This window comes from Oncorhynchus clarkii, chromosome 7 (genome assembly GCF_045791955.1).
Source record: "Oncorhynchus clarkii lewisi isolate Uvic-CL-2024 chromosome 7, UVic_Ocla_1.0, whole genome shotgun sequence".
NCBI lineage: Eukaryota > Metazoa > Chordata > Actinopteri > Salmoniformes > Salmonidae > Oncorhynchus > Oncorhynchus clarkii.
This window is the reverse complement of record NC_092153.1, coordinates 61,863,334-61,884,217: the sequence shown is the minus strand read 5'-3', so window position 1 is coordinate 61,884,217 and position 20,884 is coordinate 61,863,334. Positions and strand designations below refer to the sequence as shown.

At 41.5% G+C, this 20,884-nt stretch overlaps 1 protein-coding gene and 1 pseudogene across 1 annotated transcript; both read left to right on the top strand.

The window, feature by feature from the left end:
* The first annotated feature begins 6,096 nt into the window (after positions 1 to 6,096).
* Positions 6,097 to 8,988, top strand: LOC139414381 (tubulin alpha chain-like; annotated as a pseudogene).
* Positions 8,989 to 12,353: 3,365 nt separating this feature from the next.
* LOC139413604 (tubulin alpha-1C chain-like) lies at positions 12,354 to 16,440 on the top strand. Its single transcript, XM_071161191.1, has 4 exons — positions 12,354 to 12,488; positions 14,150 to 14,372; positions 15,059 to 15,207; positions 15,315 to 16,440. The coding sequence occupies exons 1-4, from the start codon at positions 12,486 to 12,488 to the stop codon at positions 16,287 to 16,289; spliced, it is 1,350 nt and encodes a 449-aa protein (XP_071017292.1). The 5' UTR covers positions 12,354 to 12,485; the 3' UTR covers positions 16,290 to 16,440.
* Positions 16,441 to 20,884: the final 4,444 nt, after the last annotated feature.

Here is a 20,884-nt window from a genome sequence, read left to right as displayed (position 1 = left end):
CATTGGAACGTCAATATTGATTAAACTGTTCCACAGTAACTGTAATAGTTTGGTAACATTGGTTTGTTTCTAGAACTGTTCGGTACATTTGATCAATGTGATCCCTTTTCTGCCTATTTCATTCACCTTGCCTTGTATCGCTTTAAGGCTAATGTATGCGCACCATTGGTAATTTGAGGGAGGCCAACAGAATGTGTAAACATCCACCGGTGCCTTCTAGTCAAAATCAAATTAACGCATCAAATTTACCTAGAGTAGTTTATAGCACACCGCATATTATAGACTATAGCCTAACATTGATGGCTATAGTACGAGATATTAAACTACCAGAATGTGTCAAAATGCTAACTATCAGAATAAATCTCTTCTCAACGTAATAGTCTACATTTCAAGGTGGGCGCGCCTCACACGATCATGAAAATGCAGTCAATCAAGGCGACAGAGGTTTGGTTGATGAGATCTGGAATGTTATTCTATCCCCGGTTCGTTAACGCCTTTTTTTTAAATATTTGGTAGTCAAACTTGAACTTAGTAGTATTTTATAATAGCAAATTATATTCAAATGACAATTAAGGCTAAGATAATTCGTCTGTATCGTCCTCGGTCCGTAGCCCGCCAAAGGTAAAGGGAATCAACTCACGTCAATCACCCGAGCTTTCCTTTTCGCAAAGCACAACGTAACCAATTTTTCAATTGAATCGACATGAGCATCTTCACTATATGAATTTGTAATAAACATACAATTGAAAATAAGGTTCTATAGGCAATAGTGTGTTTCTTTGGCAGTTTGAAGCATATCCTATCATATTATGGTGGTCAAATACATCAGTGACCACTTATTTCAGCCACAATATGAATGTAGCCATATACTCTATGAAACAAAATGTAAGGCAATGTAACGAGATTGATGGAGTGGATGAGTAGCTAGCACCACCATGAGTAAAATGAGAGATGAACACACAACATAAATAAATAAACAGACAACTTTCTAAATGTAAACTGTACTCACCATTTTTTACTGATGGATATGAGTTTTAGAGAAATATAAAAAATAAAAAAAAGTTTAAATAATTTTCTATTCAGTTGAGAGAGAAGTTACTTTATCCGACAGTTAAGAGTCGATGTAGTAACTGATCTTAAACACTGTGGCGCGCTAGTATTTGTAGAATCGCAAGGGGGCTGAGCCAGCAACATTAATAAATTAGGAAGAGGAGAGGATCTCGACAGCGTGCCTAGGCACGAGGCCTTTGGTGAGAGAGATGCAAGCAGCAGACAGCCTTGTGAAATCAGTGCATTGGTCCTGTTTGTTGTTTTCGCAAGATTTTGCCACATCATTTATTGCAGTGAAAGGAGTGCCATATGGTCAGCATCTACAGTACCTTCAGAAACTACAGCCTTAATGTTACAGCCTTAATTTAAAATGGATTAAATTGAGATGTGTTGGTCACTGGCCAACACACAATACCACATAATGTCAAAGTGGAATTATGTTTTTGAAATTTTTACAAATTAATTTTAAAAATGTAAGCTAAAATGTCTTGAGTCAATAAGTATCCATCCCCTTTGTAATGACATGTCTAAATAAGTTGCATGGACTCACTCCCTCATCTCTATACAATTATCTGTAAGGTCCCTGAGTCGAGCAGTGAATTTCAAACACAGATTCAACCACAAAGACCAGGGAGGTTTGTCAATACCTCACAAAGAAGGGCAACTATTGGTAGATGGGTAAAAATGCATTGAATATCCATTTGAGTATGGTGAAATGATTAATTACACTTTGGATGGTGTATCAATACCCAGTCACTACAAAGATACAGGCATCCTTCCTAACTCGGTTACCAGAGTGGAAGGAAGCCAATGGTGACTTTAAAACAGTTACAGAGTTTAACAGCTGTGAAAGAAGAAAACTGATAATGGATCAACAACATTGTAGTTACTCCTCAAGACTAACCCAATTGACAGAGTAAAAATAAGTAAACCTGTACAGAATAAAAATATTCCAAAACATGCATCCTGTTTGCAACAAGGCACTAAAGCAGTACTGCAAAAAAATGTGGCAGTGCAATTCACTTTTTGTCCTGAATACAAAGTGTTATGTTTGGGGCAAATCCAATACAGGACAATACTGAGTACCACTCTCCATATTTTAAAGCATAGTGGTGGCTGCATCATGTTATGGGTATGCTTGTAATTGTTAAGGACTGGGGAGTTTTTGGGGGGTAAAACATAAATGGAATAGAGCTAAGCACATAAAATCCTAGAGGAAAACCTGGTTCAGTGTGCTTTCCAACAGACACTGGGTTACAAATTCACCTTTCAGCAGGACAATAACCTAAAACACAAGGCCAAATATACACTGGAGTTGCTTACGAAGAAGACAGTGAATGTTCCTGAGTGGCCAAGTTACAGTTTTGACTTAAATCTACTTGAAAATCTATGGCAATACCAGAAAATGGTTGTCTAGCAATGATCAACAACCAATTTGTCAAGAGCTTTGAGGAGCTTAATGGGCAAATGTTGAACAATCAAGGTACCCAGAAAAACTCACAGCTGTAATCGCTACCAAAGGTGCTTCTACAATGTATTGACTCAGGTGTGTGAACAAATGTATTGAAAATGTATTTCATTTTCAATACATTTGCAAAAAATGATAAAAACATGTTTTCACTTTGTATAGTTTGTAGATGGGTGAGGGGAATAAAGCAATTACATATATTTTGAATTCAGGCTGTAACCTAATGCTGAAAGAAAGAAATCATATTTCTCTGTTTTGTTCCCAATACAAAATAGACATTTGTTGTATAATTTTACTGCAAGAAATGCATAATACTGCAGGATGTATTATTATATAGTTATTATATTATGCTACACGTGAGAGGTTCTAGGCCTACTGTCAGTGTCCAGATTTCAGTTAATATTCCATTTAACCCATACGAACTTAAATTTGGAATATTCTGTTTATTCATGGATACAGGGATACTCTTGAGCGGGATATCAAAGGTGCATGTAAACAGCTTATCCCAAATAAGATTTTAAGCAGGATATGAGCTGCTATCCGAAATACTGTGTGTATGTAAACGTGGTCATTGACTAGGGTCTGGTTTCAATGATGGACTCTATTGGCAAAGAGGAACTACGTAACTGCCTATGTCGACAAGGGAAAATGTTTTATTCCGGGTACTCTCCCACCAAATCACGAGGCAGACATGTCAGAACCAAAGTTGCTTGCAAAACCCTTGCAGTAGTTTTAATTAAGTTAGTTGGAAGCTACTTGCAAAATACCCCCATTAAAAATAAGCTTTATGGTCTCCATCTTCCTAGATACTATTTTGTATTTTATTCAAGCGAATAAAGTAGTGACGTAGGCAGTGATGTAGTTCTTCTATGCCAACCAGAGACTAGTCACTGTTGCCTGGGATCGGGTTTTTGAGACTAGCCTTTAAGCATCTTGCTGCAGAGTTAAGTAGGCTACATGGGTAAATGTAAATAACCAAGGGAAACCCAGCTTTTCTGGATCCCTGCTAAGCCATTAGAGAGCACCACATTCAACATTCAGGTTCTACTAGCAGATGTTACCAATTGCCCATTGTCTGCCACATACCCTGCAGAGCCTCACACAAAGCCATGCATAAACATCACTAGCCCACATTCACCATAATCACTCAGTTTGTTTTTTATGTTGCCATGTGTATTGACTTCTGTCATATTTAGTGCCACCACAAATGCAAAGTTTCTCTTTGTTCAGCATTCATACACATACTAGGGCGGCACACAATTGGCCCAGTGTGGTCCGGGTTAGAGTTGTCACGGCCGTCGAATGACGTAGACCAAAGCGCAGCATGGTGAGCGTACATATTCCTTTTTATTAGGAAGATGCCGCCAAAAACAATACAAAAACAACTGCGAAGCTTAAGGGCTATGTGCCACAAACAAAGTTAACTACCCACAAAGACAGGTGGGGAAAAAGTGCTGCCTAAGTATGGTTCCCAATCAGAGACAACGATAGACAGCTGTCCCTGATTGAGAACCATACCGGCCAAAACAAGGAAATACAAAACATAGAAAATACAACATAGAATTCCCACCCCACATCACACCCTGACCTAACCAAATAGAGAAATAAAACGGCTCTCTAAGGTCAGGGCGTGACAAGACTTTGGCCGGGGTAGGCCGTCATTGTAAATAAGAATTTTTTCTTAACTGGCTTGCCTAGTTAAATAAAGGTTAAATAAAACTGTTCCTGTCATATTCTCCCATATATTATCATCAAAGCCTTGTGGTGGCAATAGATTCATTGTATAGGTCTCCTCATGTTTCAGGAGTCAAATATATATATATATATATATATATTTTTTTTCCCTCATAACAGCATACTTCCTGACGATAAATAAGATTGGCATGCACCTGCTAACATACACTAAGAGCAGTTAGGCTATTTATTTATTCATGCTCGACATCTTGATATTTTTTTTACAGGGTTTCATCTATGTTTTGGACAATCCTAAAGGGGAAGAAAGTGTAAGTGCTCCATCTGTCTGTAATTGCTGAGTTGGGATGGCATGCAAGTCAGGCAGATGGGCAGGGAGGGGCAGTCAGGACAATCTGATGCAGCTGTCTCTTTCAAACACAGCCCCCATCTCCTCCTTAATCCCTTTGCCCTCAGACCAATATTGTTGAAATGATGTGTGTGTGTGTGTGTGTGTGTGTCAATGGGTATTCCGGACACAGGGAGAGGAAAAGAAGTGACAAACAGCTGGGACAGGGAGAGGAGAAGGAAGACAGCTGAGGGGCCATGTGTTTGCTGGTAACTGAACACAGTGACACATCACCGGTCACTCGATCCACTGCAGAGGAGTGACGTCACTGCTGCAAAACATTGAACAAAGAGGGGCGGATGCTGGCTGCCTGGCAGACTAGGGGGGAAGCGGAGGTTAGAAGGAGGAGGTTGGTGCAGCCAAATCCATACTCTATTGTAATAGATGTAATGAACTCTGGCACTTCTAAATGTTCAGCCCTTAACATTTCTGTCAAGCATCTACACAACTTCTCATCTTTTCCATTTTTATTTTTATTTCGATAGAATTTTATTTTGTGACACTTTTTGCATTTTAAATATGCATATGTGAAATTGTCATGAATGGAAAAATAGGTATTTTGTGAGATTTTATACTGGTTTGCATCCTCTCCATCTCAATGAATTGACTGTGTTTGAATGACATCCAATCTAAACTCTCAAAATAAAGAAAGTTGCATACTCCATGTATAAACTCCCAGCAATTGAATGGCTATTTACGAACGTTTGGGCATCACTGTGCCTTCCTCAGGGTCTGGGTGATGCCGAAACGTTGGTAAATACTCATTCAATTGCTGGGAGTTTATAAATGGAGTGTGCAACTTTCTTTATTTTGATAGTTTATAGTTTATTTGACGTTAGTTAGCACCTCCACCAAACTATTATTTTGGGTGCGCGCCAGCTCGTGTTTTTTGAATGACATCTAATGACAGAGGCAATATATAGGTCTAATGTAGTGCTAGATAGCCTACTCAGCATTTTAGCACAGGGCTGTATTGTTGGCACAGAATTTAGTTCAGCACCCAAAGCTCAAGGAGATGTGGGACTAAATACTTAATTGACTTACAAAATAGAGTGCATGTGGTGCATGCAGTCTGTGTGTTTTGAAGGGGTAGATTTGATCATTCAGCACCAGTTTTTTACATGTTATTTATCTCACATAGGCCTACGCCCAGTGTCATGCAGCATAAGGCCCTCTATAAAAGGTGTGTCCATTGCTGCTATTTAGACCTCAGTAATGGCTTGTGAGACTACAGCACATAATGCTAACCCTGAATGTTTTTCCTCGACACTAAAACAATCATATTCACATAATTAAATAATTGGTCAATACCAATTCACTTTATCTCACTCTCATGGAGTTATATTTGATCTACAGTGTGTATTACATAGGCCTGTTTCATTTCGACTTCCAAATTATAGTAATAATACAACTAAAAACAAGGTAATTATCTGCGAACATGCTTTGTATTTTGTCCGCGATTCTGGAGTGGACTGTGCCTGTGTGTCGCTGCCTGACTCATTCAATGAGAAAGCACCCCCCTCCTCCTCCCGCAATGGCCCGCGCCCTTCTCTGCTGCTTCTGGAAGAGAAGAGTGCACTCACTCACTGTACATCTTTTCGACGCCGCTATCATTTCTTTCCTCATAAAGGAATCAAAATGGTGAGCTGTTAATTTCGTTATAAAAAAGAGTTGTATATAATTGTTTTGCACACTTGGGTATAAAAATGGTGAGATGTTCCATAATGAGAGAGTGGTTACATTTGCAATGAAATATTCGAAATGTTGATTATGGGCGGCTAGAAAGAATTCATGGGTATTGTAGGTCGTGCATGTTCTAGCATTCTTACAAGAAATGCGCGTTTAGTAGTAGAGAGTTTGATATTTTCCTAAGTTTCTGATGTTGTGTTTTGTTGAAAGATGGTTTTTAGGGTTCACACCCACGTTTTTTATAGGAACATCCTAAATGAATCGAAAGGCATCTGTAACAAACTGCTCTGCCACACAAAGCAAGCCACTCCCTAAGAAAATTTGGTACGGGTGTGAATTCGGTCATACAAAAGCAAAAGCATGTTTTGGCCAAATCCAAACAGTTAATTTAGGCCTATGTGAAGGGATACAGTTGCAATACAATTATAATAGGCTACTATGTGTAATTTATCAGATAAATAGTATTTTATAGAACAATTCTAAAATGTAAGATAAATTAATTTAAGGTAAATATGTATTATGGTGTAGAATATTATTTTCACTTACTTGAATTATTCATTTTGGACTCAGTGAGGTAAGCTAACATCTGCCACACCATTTTAGCACACTGTAAATATATTGTTTGTCTCTCAGCATGTCTGTGCAGAATGGCACCAAATCTGACTTGGCATTTCAAAAATGTATTTTTTTATGATATCAGCAGTTATGGCCCTAGGTGCTAGGCTATGATATTAAGAGTGACTGTGTAAAACACATTCTGACTTCAATGGCCAGTTTCCTGGACTCAGATTAAGCCTAGCCCTGGATTACTAAAGGTGGTCAATGGAGAATCTCCCTTGAAATACGTTTTTGTCCAGGACTAAAATGAATCTCTTTCCAGGAAATCGGACCAAAATAACATACTCAGACTTCAAAGGTCTCATTATGACTGGTTGTGATTTCCTATAAATGTATTTGGAAATGAATTGGAAAGTCATAATTTTTTTAAATGATTGATATACTTCTTTATTTTTTCAACCAGCATGAGTGTATATCAGTTCAAGTAGGTCAGGCTGGAGTCCAGATGGGCAATGCATGCTGGGAACTCTACTGTCTGGAGCATGGGATCCAGATGCCCAGTGACAAGACCATCGGAGGAGAGGACGACTCCTTCAACACCTTCTTCAGTGAGACTGGAGCTGGCAAGCATGTCCCCAGGGCTGTGTTTGTAGATCTGGAGCCACTGTCATTGGTACGATCACTTTGTCTTGAAAAAATGATGATGACACTGTGCTATCTCAGTCTTGACTTCTTCAGCTAACAGGTCTTTCTTTGTTCCAGATGAGGTGCGCACAGGAACTTACCGTCAGCTCTTCTACCCTGAGCAGCTGATCACTGGGAAGGAGGATGCAACCAACAACTACGCCTGTGGGCATTACACCGTGATGCCTTATCTTACAGTCCGTATATGTATTATTGTTATCCAACCATGATGATCTGAAACATCTCTCCTCCCTCTCTCTCCAGGCTGACCAGTGCACTGGCCTCCAGGGCTTCCTGGTCTTCCATAGCTTCGGAGGTGGCACCGGTTCTGGATTCACCTCCCTGTTGATGGAGCGCTTGTCTGTTGACTACGGCAAGAAGTCCAAACTTGAGTTCTCCATCTACCCAGCTCCCCAGGTGTCCACAGCCATTGTTGAGCCCTACTACAATCCTGACCACCCACACCACCCTGGAGCACTCTGATTGTGCTTTCATGGTAGACAATGAGGCCATCTATGACATCTGCCGCAGGAACCTTGATATCGAGCGTCCCTCCTACACTAATCTTAACAGGTTGATCAGTCAGATTGTGTCCTCCATCACTGCTTCCCTCTGATTCGATGGTGCCTTCAATGTTGATCTGACAGAGTTCCCAGACCAACGTGGTGCCCTACCCCCTTATCCACACCGTATCCACCCCTGGCCACCTATGCCCCAGTGATCTCAGCAGAGAAGGCTTACCATGAGCAGCTCTGTGTCTGAGATCACAAATGCTTGCTTTGAGCCAGCACATCAGATGGTGAAATGTGACCCACGTCACGGCAAGTACATGGCCTGCTGTCTGCTGTACCGTGGCGACGTTGTGCCCAAAGATGCCAATGCTGTCATTGCCACCATCAAAACAAAACGCTCCATCCAGTTTGTAGACTGGTGCCCAACTGGTTTCAAGGTTGGTATCAACTACCAGCCACCAACTGTGGTACCTGGTGGAGATCTGGCCAAGGTCCAGAGGGCAGTGTGCATGCTTAGCAACACCACTGCAGTGGCAGAGGCCTGGGCCCGTCTTGACCACAAGTTTGACCTGATGTACACCAAGCGTGCTTTTGTGCACTGGTATGTAGGTGAGGGTATGGAGGAGGGAGAGTTCTCTGAGGACAGGGAGGACATGGCTGCCCTGGAGAAAGATTATGAAGAGGTGGGCATCGACTCCATTGAGGGAGAGGGAGAGGAGGAGGGAGAGGAGTATTAAATATTTCTTAATTCCTATGCCAAATTCACACATCACTAGGTGAACCAGAGCTAAGAATGACTTAATTATTTTTTTCTATAATTCTGCCTTGAACAACAAGCATCATGAAGTAGCAGGGTGGTAAGGTGTAGCCCACAAGTCTTTTAAAATGTGCTCACTCACAAAGGCTGATGTCCTTGCCTCATCTGTGCGTTTGTGGCGAGTGCCCAATAAAATCATCAATGAAGGTTATTCTGTTTCTTTGTTATTAATCCTGTAACAATGTTATGAATCACATCCAGATACAGTGCATTGCGAAAGTATTCGGCCCCCTTGAACTTTGCGACCTTTTGCCACATTTCAGGCTTCAAACATAAAGATATAAAACTGTATTTTTTTGTGAAGAATCAACAACAAGTGGGACACAATCATGAAGTGGAACGACATTTATTGGATATTTCAAACTTTTTTAACAAATCAAAAACTGAAAAATTGGGCGTGCAAAATTATTCAGCCCCCTTAAGTTAATACTTTGTAGCGCCACCTTCTGCTGCGATTACAGCTGTAAGTCGCTTGGGGTATGTCTCTATCAGTTTTGCACATCGAGAGACTGAAAATTTTTCCCATTCCTCCTTGCAAAACAGCTCGAGCTCAGTGAGGTTGGATGGAGAGCATTTGTGAACAGCAGTTTTCAATTCTTTCTACAGATTCTCGATTGGAATCAGGTCTGGACTTTGACTTGGCCATTCTAACACCTGGATATGTTTATTTTTGAACCATTCCATTGTAGATTTTGCTTTATGTTTTGGATCATTGTCTTGTTGGAAGACAAATCTCCGTCCCAGTCTCAGGTCTTTTGCAGACTCCATCAGGTTTTCTTCCAGAATGGTCCTGTATTTGGCTCCATCCATCTTCCCATCAATTTGAACCATCTTCCCTGTCCCTGCTGAAGAAAAGCAGGCCCAAACCACGATGCTGCCACCACCATGTTTGACAGTGGGGATGGTGTGTTCAGGGTGATGAGCTGTGTTGCTTTTACGCCAAACATAACGTCTTGCATTGTTACCAAAAAGTTCAATTTTGGTTTCATCTGACCAGAGCACCTTCTTCCACATGTTTGGTGTGTCTCCCAGGTGGCTTGTGGCAAACTTTAAACGACACTTTTTATGGATATCTTTAAGAAATGGCTTTCTTCTTGCCACTCTTCCATAAAGGCCAGATTTGTGCAATATACGACTGACTGATTGTTGTCCTATGGACAGAGTCTCCCACCTCAGCTGTACATCTCTGCAGTTCATCCAGAGTGATCATGGGCCTCTTGGCTGCATCTCTGATCAGTCTTCTCCTTGTATGAGCTGAAAGTTTAGAGGGACGGCCAGGTCTTGGTAGATTTGCAGTGGTCTGATACTCCTTCCATTTCAATATTATCGCTTGCACAGTGCTCCTTGGGATGTTTAAAGCTTGGGAAATCTTTTTGCATCCAAATCCGGCTTTAAACTTCTTCACAACAGTATCTCGGACCTGCCTGGTGTGTTCCTTGTTCTTCATGATGCTCTCTGCGCTTTTAACGGACCTCTGAGACTATCACAGTGCAGGTGCATTTATACAGAGACTTGATTACACACAGGTGGATTGTATTTATCATCATTAGTCATTTAGGTCAACATTGGATCATTCAGAGATCCTCACTGAACTTCTGGAGAGAGTTTGCTGCACTGAAAGTAAAGGGGCTGAATAATTTTGCACGCCCAATTTTTCCGTTTTTGATTTGTTAAAAAAGTTTGAAATATCCAATAAATGTCGTTCCACTTCATGATTGTGTCCCACTTGTTGTTGATTCTTCACAAAAAAATACAGTTTTATATCTTTATGTTTGAAGCCTGAAATGTGGAAAAAGGTCGCAAAGTTCAAGGGGGCCGAATACTTTCGCAATGCACTGTAAGTGAGCACGGAGTAAATTGATATCAGTAAGTTTATATACCCAAGGAAAATACTTATTTTGCTAACGTTACTTTTATCTAGACTATACAGTATGTCTGTCTCTGTAATGTCCAATTATTTATTTTGCTTGCAGTATGTGGCAAAGCTCAGTTTTCATACTGATGAGACATTTGAAATGTTATATTCGCCTTAGCAGGAAATTTGACAAATTGTTATCCTTAGCAGTTTGCTAAGCTAGTTGGACTGGTGCAAGGCTTCATAAACAATATATTCATAATCAAAAACTCTGGCTCTCTCCTGTGGTTTGGCATGGTTGTAGTATCTGCTGTTTCATGAGTAGGCCTACACTGTACCAGAAATACTCTACTGACAGATCACTGTCCGTTTTTTGGCATATATTTCAAAAACAGTGATGCTATCCATTTTTCATGCCTTATGTAATCTAGCATTTTTAGGGCAAGGCCTATTCATTCTGTGACCATTTATGGAGATCATGATAGTAGTTCTTGTAAGCAGGTGTAGCACAAAACAACATGTTACATTTTCATTTCTAATATTATTTTTTATTAGATTTTTCATTTAACCTTTTTTTAACTAGGCAAGTCAGTTAATAACAAATTATTATTTACAATGACGGCCTACACCGACCAAAACCAGCCAAAATATCATGCCTTCTGCTTCTGTTCTTCATGAATCACTGTGTAATAGCCCCCTTTAATGACTCAGCAAAGTGGCTGTTGAGCGTATGTGTGTGTGTGTGTGTGTGTATGTGTGGTGGAGCTAATGGCACATCCATTCATCTTTGGACTGAAAGATTGTCTAAAACCCACTTTAATGTTGCCATCAATGTTGGTATCTAATGTGTCCACTGTAGCTATTGCACTAAATGTTTGAGGTATTATACATCTTTGAATATAGAGGAAAAACCTATAGGCTACAGCCTACTCCAGTTTTCCATGACATACCAGGTTACATTTTCTTTTGGCCTACCAAACCAATAGGCTAATATTAGAAGTGCCTAAAACAGCCTAGGCCTATATTCATTCCTTTGCCCCAAAGTCTTGAGTCTTACATAAGCACCTATCCCAAGTGTCTTGTCTCAAAGAAGCTAGGGCAAAGTAAGTGTTTTCTTGAGACCAGTAAAATGACAACAGTGTCCTCCAAATGACAGGCTACAAAGTCACCATAGAAAGATTCTCAGCTGCAGAGTTACTAACCATTAGCAAAAGCAGTTCCACAAAATATCTAAAAAAAATATCTCTAAATATCAAAACAATTAAATGTAAAGCAAAAACATATAAGATAAATAAATCTAAGGATGGCGTAAAAATATGTTGGCTATTGTGTTAAGATTACTTTGTTATCGTTTTCAGTTATCTTATATCTAACATAGTTTTAGAATATCGCTCTTGACTGTGTGACAGTAGCCTACTTTGTCATGCAATGGGAATTTGCTTATCCTAACTGCCTTGAACTTTGGTTGTAGCCTACATTATAAACCTAACGGATTCCTTCTTTCGTGTCATCGGCATCCACGTACGCCTACGTGTTCAAATGGTCCAATAGAACGATCAAGAACGCCTCTTTTAGCCAGATGGGTGGTACATTTGTGTCCAAAGCCCGCCCGAATGTGGTGGACCGTCATAAGCAGTATAAAAAGCCCCACCCTGTCGCATTGCTTAAACTTCTCACATTAGACTCCTAAAGGTCCCTCTGTGAGAGTTGGTCGTAAATCTACGGTTTCTTATTTTTATCTTTACTGCTCTTTTAAACACCTAATCTTAGACATGGTAAGTTTGAATATGAAAATGACTGGAATTGTGATGTACTTTAAATGTGGTGTCATCATCGCGTAATACAATTCATGTTATGAAATACCAATCAAACATGACACCGTGAAACTTGCCTATATCTTTTAATGTCTTAAGAACCCGTTCTTTTGTATGATTATATTTGGGGGGGGGGGGAGGGAATTCAGTGACCATCATCAGACATGATCCGATTTGACACGTATAGACGGCATAAAAATGCCATAATATTATTGTCTTTGTGTTAGCATATCAAAGTGACCTTTAACATATGTCGATTAAGTCTTCGTTAAGTTCTACTGCTGCGCCACAGCTTCAGAGGCCTTCTATTCCTTATGTAGGGCGGCGCTTATTCTTCCTTCTCCTATCGCCTCGCTCGTTGACCATAGCGTTCTTGCTTTGTTACATTGTTGCATTGCGGAAAGTGGCACGCGGTCAACTCAAAAGAGCAGGGCGGGTTCATTGTGTCAATGCGGTCATGATCACAATCATAACTGTAGGCTAGGCTACAGTGTAAAATCGGAAATCATCTCACAATTTAAGATGACTTAATCATGTGATTTACACAATCTCGCATTTTATAAACTAACGCCCGTGAAAGTTCTTGGGGTGGGAAATGTTATGAGCATTACGAATTTAATCGAATGACAGGGCGGGCAGGTGTCTGAACGTTATACCAGAATAATCTGTGGAAATCTGACCACGTGTTTGCCCATGTTGTGTAGAGAAAGGAAAGTACGGCCTGATGTAGCCTATTTTATGATTCTAATCCGTTTATAGGCCTATAGTAAACCCCCTATAGTCCAAATACCTGTATTACACATTTTATTTTGGTATTTCGTTTTGTAGAAGGCAGTACCAATTCAAATGCTATATTTGCCTCGATCTGCATCTCCATTGCGGCGATTTTTATTACACTTTATTTTCTGCCCGCGGAAAATAACATCGTTACAATTGTGCCATATCGTGGATTTTATACTGCTCCCTATACATCGCTAATCTTTGACATAATGACTCTAAATTGCATTTGCAACGGGGATTACCACAGACGACAGCAATAATCGCTCCCATTGTCAAGCGCACCGAATGGTGACTTCATGTTAAAAGGATGACAAGCAGAGCAAGGACTTTGCCATAGCCTATAACACTAAAATCATTAGTAAATTCTTCGTCATTGTTTGGTTAGGCCAAATGTATATATTTAAATCCATTATTAAAGTGTGGTTGTAGCCTATGAAATACACTAATGGTCTGGAAGTGTCTCCTTACATTTCTCAGTCTTAAACTTGATTCAATTCAGAAGACCTGTTAACACAAGGCTAAACCCTTGAGTGATTCAGGGCTGTGAGTAAGCTATTCTACTCCAACACCTACTGCCTGCAAGTCATGTTCTTGCTCTGACACCAACAGGAGCAGGCCTTTATCCCCCATAGCTGCATGTAATCAGTGAGTCAGGTGACCTGGGTATGCTGGTGTTAGAGACAAAGCTATGCATAACTTGAAAACACAGATACACAGGCCCACAGTCAAAATGGTAAATTCATGAAAAGGTGTTTCTCTTTCTATTAACTGAAATGCTTCTGTAGGGAAAAACTACCAATATCTGAGTACTCAATTTGACATGATTTGACCTTTTCCCACAGCGTGAGTGTATCTCTGTCCACGTGGGCCAGGCTGGTGTCCAGATCGGCAATGCATGCTGGGAGCTGTACTGTCTTGAGCATGGGATCCAGCCCGATGGCAAGATGCCCAGTGACAAGACCATTGGAGGAGGAGATGACTCCTTCAACACCTTCTTCAGTGAGACTGGAGCTGGAAAGCACGTCCCCAGGGCTGTGTTTGTAGATCTGGAGCCCACTGTCATCGGTAAGATTACTTTGTCTTGAAACGATGACGTTCTGTTACCATTGGGCTATCTCAGTGGTCTTAAACCTTTTCTTGCCTAGTGCCGCCCAGTCAGGCAAATCGCCGTCCCCATCAAATGTTAGCAATTAAAAAATTTTAATGTCTTGTCATCAGGTGAATGACTGGCAAGGAGAATTTTAAAATTAATATATTTGGGATATTGTTTATATTAATTGACCACCCCACATTATAATTGGAAGAGGAAGTGTAAACTAAACTCTAACATTCTAGTTACCTTTCCAGCTAATAGACAAATACATTTTTGTGTTTGCAAAGATGTATTCAGTCAAAGAAAGCTTACCAGTGGCACTTGCTGCGACTGGTACTCGTGGGTGCTTTGTCAAAGCCTATGGCACACACTTCAGTGAGTGTGTAATTCGCTCCAATGGGTGGAATTGACTCAATATTAGGAATTGAAGAAAAAAGTTGAAATCATTAGAAAGATTTTCTATTTTCCTGTAGTCATGTAATTCAAAATCTGTCTATTCTGTTGCTAGCAATATTCATAAAAACAATTAAACGAATTCCTATATTTGTGGACCTACTTCAGTTTCTTTGCAGACCTATAGGGGGCCACTGACTCCCGGCTGAATACCCTTGATCTATCTCTTTAGTCTTGGGAAAAGCTAACAGATATCTTTCTCCAGATGAGGTGCGTTCTGGAACTTACCGCCAGCTCTTCCACCCTGAGCAGCTGATCACTGGGAAGGAGGATGCAGCCAACAACTACGCCCGTGGGCATTACACCATCGGCAAAGAGATTATTGACTTGGTACTGGACAGGATCCGCAAACTGGTGAGAATCTTCAATAACCTTTTTAGTGGTCTTATTGTACATCCTGCATACTTATTGTCTTCAATAATTACCTAAAATGTAAAATCTTCTCTCCTCCCTCTCTCTAGGCTGACCAGTGCACTGGCCTCCAGGGCTTCCTGGTCTTCCACAGCTTTGGAGGTGGCACCGGTTCTGGTTTCACCTCCCTGTTGATGGAGCGCTTGTCTGTTGACTACGGCAAGAAGTCCAAACTTGAGTTCTCCATCTACCCAGCTCCCCAGGTGTCCACAGCCGTTGTTGAGCCCTACAACGCCATCCTGACCACCCACACCACCCTGGAGCACTCTGATTGTGCTTTCATGGTAGACAATGAGGCCATCTATGACATCTGCCGTAGGAACCTTGATATTGAGCGTCCCTCCTACACTAATCTTAACCGGTTGATCAGTCAGATTGTGTCCTCCATCACTGCATCCCTCCGATTCGATGGTGCCCTCAATGTTGATCTGACAGAGTTCCAGACCAACTTGGTGCCCTACCCCCGTATCCACTTCCCGCTGGCCACCTATGCCCCAGTGATCTCGGCAGAGAAGGCTTACCATGAGCAGCTGACTGTTTCAGAGATCACAAACGCCTGTTTTGAGCCATGTAATCAGATGGTGAAATGTGACCCACGTCACGGCAAGTACATGGCCTGCTGTCTGCTGTACCGTGGCGACGTTGTGCCCAAAGATGTCAATGCTGCCATTGCCACCATCAAAACAAAACGCTCCATCCAGTTTGTAGACTGGTGCCCAACTGGTTTCAAGGTTGGTATCAACTACCAGCCACCAACTGTGGTACCTGGTGGAGATCTGGCCAAGGTCCAGAGGGCAGTGTGCATGCTTAGCAACACCACTGCAGTGGCAGAGGCCTGGGCCCGTCTTGACCACAAGTTTGACCTGATGTACGCCAAGCGTGCTTTTGTGCACTGGTACGTAGGTGAGGGTATGGAGGAGGGAGAGTTCTCTGAGGCCAGGGAGGACATGGCTGCCCTGGAGAAAGATTATGAAGAGGTGGGAGCAGATAGTGTGGAGGGGGAGGAGGAGGGAGAAGAATACTAAACTAAATTAGGATCAGGAATTTTCAGCCTGTCAACACATTCAACCTTTTTCCTCAACATTCCTTCTAAAACCATTTTTTGCTGTCCCTTTGTAACCTTGACTTTTAAATGTTGCTCTCTCCTTTAAGCAATAAAAGTCCATTTTAAATGTTTGGAAATGTGTTTGTGTTTATTGACCTGTGTATATTAAGTAATGTCTCATAATACAAAATGCAGCACTTGCTCTGACTGCTCTGCTGTGTTGGATATCACAGCTTGCCCTGAATGAGGCTGAACGTTGGTGACTGTTTCTTATCTCATAAATTATGCAAATATAGAACAGAGTACCAGTGTATAGAAATGTGGGACAACACAATGAGTCTTGATCCCCTTCAATAAAATGACTGTTCTTGATTGAATTGACATTTGAAGCACTGGTTATATTTAGAGGATGTTAGTATATGTCATTGATCATAGTGTGCGCAGGATGACGTAGCCCTTAAAGAAAAGTGCAGCATATTACATTCATGCCGGTGTCATTGATGCCCTTTGTGTGATGTGAACATGTTTAAAACAACGCTAAAACCGCATTTCCTATCCTCTTTACAGGCAGTAGGCAGCTGAGGTGACAGAATGGGGGAGTAGGCCTGAACTTTGAAAACAATATTTAGTGCAGCGTAACAGTTGCATTTGTCTACTGTATACTTTTGGAAAACACAGGTGATTTTGTGAGTGTTTGAATTGCCTTTTGTGGAGTTGTTGCTAACCCTCATATCATGCAATGACTAGAGGTATGGGCTGATTAAAAAATAATAATAATCTTACTGGCCTTTGTTTGGCTCGGCTGTAATAGCAATGTGAGATGCCCCACAAAGAGACACAATAGTAGTTCAATGACTGTAAAGGGACTAAAGCCCAAACCAAGCTGTTCACAGCTGTCTGAGAAGGTGTACACTACAAGGCCAAGAGGTCATAACTTGGTCATTAGGCATATCAGTTAGAATAACTACTCTGCTCGTCTGCCAAAATAATCACAGAAGTGACATTTTTGTGATAACTTTCATAAACATATTGACATTATGGTTTTAAAATACAATTTCATTAACCATATTTGCTCAACCTTAAATTCAAACAGCATAGACACAACTTCAAATTAACTGAGTTCAGGCCTGTCTTCTCCCCAAGCAGAGCATGGAATTGGACAGCTGTAGCAGGGACCAGGGTCATTGGTATTGTGTCAACTCTAAGGCCTTATGGAGAGAATATTTTTTGCTCAGAGGGTCTGAAGTCCCTGTGGTGGTTGGAAATTATTCAACTTGGGGCTCTACTCTTGTGATTAGCCATTGAAAGTCTGAGACCACATTTTAATATTCCAGACAGCAGTTGTGTGATCATGTACAAATATGGAGTCATCTGTGTATAAAATAACAATGGGGTCTCCCTACAAGCATGGAATTTTCTTACCAATGGCTTACGATGCTGTTGTAACGCATGAATACTTTATGAATGATTTCAGATTTTTTTGTTCTAACTTTCAGACTTTCATGAACTTTAAGCTTGACTGTTGAGGTTAGATATGCAGGGGGAGAATGTCAACCTACTGAGCGCATGTTGCCTCTAATGCCACCATGTGTTTCCTGCCACATTTCACGCTGTCATTACCTACCTGGTCTGACCTGTGTAGCCAGTGCTGCAGCTTTAGGTGAGTTGCTAGACACACGTCTTTGAAATGGCCGCTGCTTTGTACACGTCTGCTGGGAGGAGGTACTAATACAGGAAATATGAGGTCTGTACATTAGATGGTGACTGTGTCCTAGATTTTGCATCAGATAAGATAGCTTTGGTGTGTGTCTGTACAAGTGTGTGCTTGTGTGTGCGTGCTTGTGTGTGTGTGAAGGGAGGCGATGCAGATAGAGACTCAGGACACAGGAAACCTCATCAGTGGTCATATGTGAATATTGGTCATTACGTGACATTAATTGCTGCAGTGTGTAGTCTTCCATTAAGGAAAGACAGAGGCATGGAGAGAGGAAGCAAAACAGCAATCTCATTTATTATAAGGCAGGTTGATTCGATTGTGGTGCAAAGCCCAACAACAGGAAATTAATTACAGAGAATGTCAGACATGGCAAGGACTATGTTTGGTTCAGATTTGGACCAATCATAGACATCCATGTTTCACGTTTGGACAGCACAGTACGGTTATGGCTGGGCGAAATGTCCAAAATATCATATCACAGTATTTTTAAAACATTTTTACGGTATGAAGGTATTTGACGGTATTTTATGTTTTTGAATAAAAAAAGTTCAAAATGTGCTTTATGAGTAGTGCGTGATTTTACAGTGGCAACACATACTGTACATTCTAAGTGATTTCAATGGGTCTTTCTCTATTCTAATTGTTTTATGCTGTTCAATTCAACTTCAACCAACATTGTTGCATGTCAAAACAAACGTATTGGTCACACACACATATTAGCAAATGTTATTGCGGGTGTAGCGAAATGCTTGTGTTCCTAGCTCCAACAGTGCAGTAGTATGTAACAATTCACAACAATACAAAAATCTAAAAGTAAAATAATGAAATTAAGAAATATATAAATATTAGGACGAGCAATGTCGGAGTGGTATTGACAAAAATACAGTAGAATAGAATAAAGTATATACTGTACATATGGAATGAGTAAAGCAGTAAGTAAACATTACAAAAGTGACTAGTGTTCCATTATTAAAGTGGCCAGTGATTCCATGTCTATGTATATAGGGCAACAGCCTCTAAGGTGCAGGGTTGAGGAACCGGGTGGTAGCCGGCTGGTGATGGCTATTTAACAGTTTGATGGCCTTGAGATAGAAGCTGTTTTTCAGTCCCTCGGTCCCAGCTTTGATGCACCTGTACTGACCTCGCCTTTTGGATGATAGCGGGTGAACAGGCCATGGTTGTCATTGACAATCTTTTTAGCCTTCCTGTGACATAGAGTGCTGTAGGTGTCCTGGAGGGCAGGTAGTGTGCCCCTGGTGTGCCAAGCCGTTGCGGGCGATGCAGTTGCCGTACCAGGCAATGATACAGCCCGACAGGATGCTCTCAATTGTGCATCTAAAAAAATTCTGATGGTCTTAGGGGCCAAGCCGAATTGCGCCTTCTTCACCACACTGTCTGTGTGGGTGGACCATTTCAGATTGTCAGTGATGTGTACGCCAAGGAACTTGAAGCTTTCCACCTCCACTGAGGTCCCGTTGATGTGGATACGGGTGTGCACCTTCTGCTGTTTCCTGAAGTCCACGATCAGCTCCTTTGTTTTGTTGACATTGAGGGAGAGGTTATTTGCCTGGCACCACACAAAGAGGGCCCTCACCTCCTCCCTGTAGGCTTTCTCATCATTGTTGGTAATCAGGCCTACTGTTGTGCCGTCTGCAAACCTGATGATTGAGTTGGAGGTGTGCATGGCCACACAGTCATGGTGAACAGGGAGTACAGGAGGGGGCTAAACACACACACTTGTGGGGCCCCTGTGTTGAGTATCAGCGAAGTGGAGGTGTTGTTTCCTACCCTCACCACCTGGGGGCGGCCCGTCAGGAAGTCCAGGACCAAGTTGCGCAGGGCAGGGTTCAGACCCAGGGCCCCAAGCTTAATGATGAGCTTGGAGGGTACTATGGTGTTGAAGGCTGAGCTATAGTCAATGAACAGCATTCTGACATAGGTATTCTTCTTGTCCAGATGGGATAGGGCAGTGTGCAGTGCGATGGCAATTGCATCGTCTGTGGATCTATTGGGGTGGAAAGCAAATTGAAGTGGGTCTAGGGTGTCAGGAAAGGTGAAGGTGATATGATCCTTAATAACTAGACTTTCAAAGCACTTCATGATGGCAGAAGTGAGTGCTACGGGGCGATAGTCATTTAGCTCAGTTATTCTTTGCTTTCTTGGGTACAGGAACAATGGTGTACATCTTGAAGCAAGTGGGGACAGCAGACTGGGATGGGGAGAGATTGAATATGTTCGTAAACACTCCAGCCAGCTTGTCTACGCATGCTCTGAGGACGCGGCTAGGGATGCCGTCTTGCGAGGGTTAACACGCTAAAATGTCTTACGAAGGTGTTTAGCTTGTCTGTGAGCAAGATGTCGGTGTCCGCGACGTGGCTCGTTTTCCCTTTGTAATCCGTGATTGTCTGTAGACCCTGCCACATACGTCTCGTGTCTGAGCCGTTGAATTGCGACTCCACTGTCTCTGTACTGACGTTTTGCATATGCTGCATTGACCATGCAGACTGAAGGCAAGTGTCTTGTGGTCAAGCAACAACAAATGCGCTCCTTCAGTGACAGGGGGCAGGGCTAGGTCTGTGTGGAAAGCGGCATGGAGAGAGAGAGAGAGAGCGGAGAGGGATGACTCAAGTAGCTGTCTAAACTATAAATATTGACATTACACATGGCATATCACATTTAACATTCAAATACTGTTATAGAAGTTAAAGTAAAAACCCAAACCTGTCCGTGCATCAATAGCGGTGTATAGTAAAATACGGTATACCACCCAGCCCTAAGTACGGTAGAGTACAGTACATTACATAATCCTGTACACAGTACCTTAAAGAAAAGTAGAGTATAGTACAGTACGATACAGT

Bases quoted from the DNA above. Each gene is read 5' to 3' on its own strand.
- LOC139413604 (XM_071161191.1), top strand. The intron at 14,373-15,058 runs GTAAGATTACTT...ATCTTTCTCCAG, and splicing joins TCTGGAGCCCACTGTCATCG to ATGAGGTGCGTTCTGGAACT. The intron at 15,208-15,314 runs GTGAGAATCTTC...CCCTCTCTCTAG, and splicing joins TGGACAGGATCCGCAAACTG to GCTGACCAGTGCACTGGCCT.